At 39.6% G+C, this 2,151-nt stretch overlaps 1 protein-coding gene across 1 annotated transcript in view; it reads left to right on the top strand.

The window, feature by feature from the left end:
* LOC107089309 (somatotropin) overlaps positions 1–2,151 on the top strand; it is a 5,186-nt gene that overhangs the window by 1,971 nt on the left and 1,064 nt on the right. Inside the window, exon 4 of the mRNA XM_015382034.1 lies at positions 175–318. Within this exon, the coding sequence (XP_015237520.1) occupies positions 175–318 (144 nt within the window). The remainder of the gene's footprint in view (positions 1–174; positions 319–2,151) is intronic.

Raw genomic sequence — 2,151 nt, forward strand, 5'->3', positions numbered from 1 at the left:
CACAGCACACAACAGAGAATTACACGGTAAAACAGCAAAAACTACATTAGTACTATAAAGACGGTTAAGTAGCCCAGCCCTTTGAGGGGTTCTAGGTGCAAACGCTGTTGTTGATTTCATTGGAACTCACTGGTTTCTGTGTTCTGAAATCATATTTGTATGAATAATTTTAAGGTTCTAAAGCTTTTGTCGATATCTTACCGCTTGGTGGAATCGTGGGAGTTTCCCAGCCGTTCTCTCTCCGGCGGCTCTTCACCGAGGAACCAGATCTCACCAAAACTGTTTGACCTGAAGTCCGGGATCCTGCACCTAATCAGGGTAAGAAAACTAAACACTAATGTCTGTTTTACATTGGTAACTTATCCATTCAGGATGGGACAGATTGGGCCAGTTTTCTTTGGGTTGATTTATTTAACATTATTGTGGGATATTAACTCTTTGGGGGTGGGATATTAAATGACAAGGTGACCCCCCCAGTCTGACAGCCTACTCAATTTTTTGACTGTTGTCAGACTCAGAGTAAAAGAGCAGAGGAAAGAAGTTAGTAGACAGCTATATGGAACAACTTGAGTTTGTAAAGGAGAGAGAGAAGCAATGCAATATTATCTGGAAGTATGTAAATTATAACACTAGTGCTTGGTGCCGCGAAACCGATGCATTGACCCCAAAGAGCCAAACACTGTATCGTGTGTCATTTCAACAAAGTCATGTGACCGATACAGGAGTTGCATCTAACTGACGCACACATTAAACTGTGTTAAAAAACTTATCTGTCAACATGACACATTTGCTTAAAAAAATGTATAATCTTTTGCGGTTTATCAATATAATTATCAAGAATTTAGGAGCAGCCTAAAATAAATAGAAACATGTCAGCCGTTGCGTTTTTATTTTCCTTTTTTGTGTCGTACTTTTCCTTTCAGTTATCACTAAACCTATCTGAATTAAACTTAAATTCAAATTGGCTCTTAGGTTATTTACTTTTTATTGTACTTATTGTTTTAAAAAACAGTCCACAAGCATACTCATTCACATTTTTACTGTGCATTTTAACGTTATGATATATGTTTACATTATTTATTGGCAAAGATATTTTCAATGTAAAAATAGATATGAAATAATACAATATAACCTACAATAACTTCAATTATGCAATTGTACTCGGTCATCAAATCAATTAAGTTTAGTCTGTCAAATAAGCTGCCTGTAGTGTCTTTAAAGGTCCAGCAGGTGTCAGTATTTTGTAGTATCAACACAGTATCAGTACAGTTTGGCAAAGTGTGCTTAAAGATGCCTCATTAAGCCATCACTATATAGCCTGTGTAGGTAAGCTAATGCTAACTTGTGGACCCACCTGCTAGCTAACCGTACCAACCTGATTTAAAACATTTATAAATTACTGCATGTTGTCCAACGACAGTGTCTAACTTAACTTGCGCCGCTTCTCCTGTAAATACGGTAAAACCCTCCGGAGCGCCGCCACCAGGCTGCAGGTGATACAAATTAGCTAATGAGCTGTGTCAGTCTGGGTTGCTGCTGCTAGCTACCTTGACGCTCAATTCAGATTTATTTTTTTTGCATTGCCGTTCACATTTCCAAATATATGCGACTTGTATGTGATCTCCTGTGTGAACTGCATTCATACAATGCAAGTGTACCGCATGCGCAGTAGAAAACGCAATGACATCACAGGCCAGCATGCTCTGTGTTTACAGAAGTAAACATGGATAGCAGTGTCGGAGCGCATCTAGCGATCTTTCCCAACCATAAAAACACAATCGTTTCAAGATGGTTAACCATAAATACGGCTCTCCACAACATTGTCCGCCATGGTTGTTGTTTTTATTGCCGCTTCTTCATAGCAAGACCCAGAATAGGGACGTTTGTCGGGATATATGGCGTTCAGGTCGGATGAATGCGACCTGGCCGTTCAGACACAGGTCGCATTTGAAAAGATCAGTTTCGTATCGGATTCAGAAAAATATCAGATCTGTGTTGTTCAGACTGCAATGAAAAGATCAGATCCAGGTCACATGTGGGCAAAAGAAATCAGATTTGGGTCGCTTTAGGCTGCTGTGTGAACGTAGCCTTAGACACAGCACACTAATGGGATGGGAAAGAAGGAGAAGACCATGAGAAAAAGAGAGCAGA

The sequence above is a fragment of the Cyprinodon variegatus genome, unplaced genomic scaffold, assembly GCF_000732505.1.
Source record: "Cyprinodon variegatus isolate N-32 unplaced genomic scaffold, C_variegatus-1.0 Scaffold247, whole genome shotgun sequence".
In the NCBI taxonomy this organism is placed as follows: domain Eukaryota; kingdom Metazoa; phylum Chordata; class Actinopteri; order Cyprinodontiformes; family Cyprinodontidae; genus Cyprinodon; species Cyprinodon variegatus.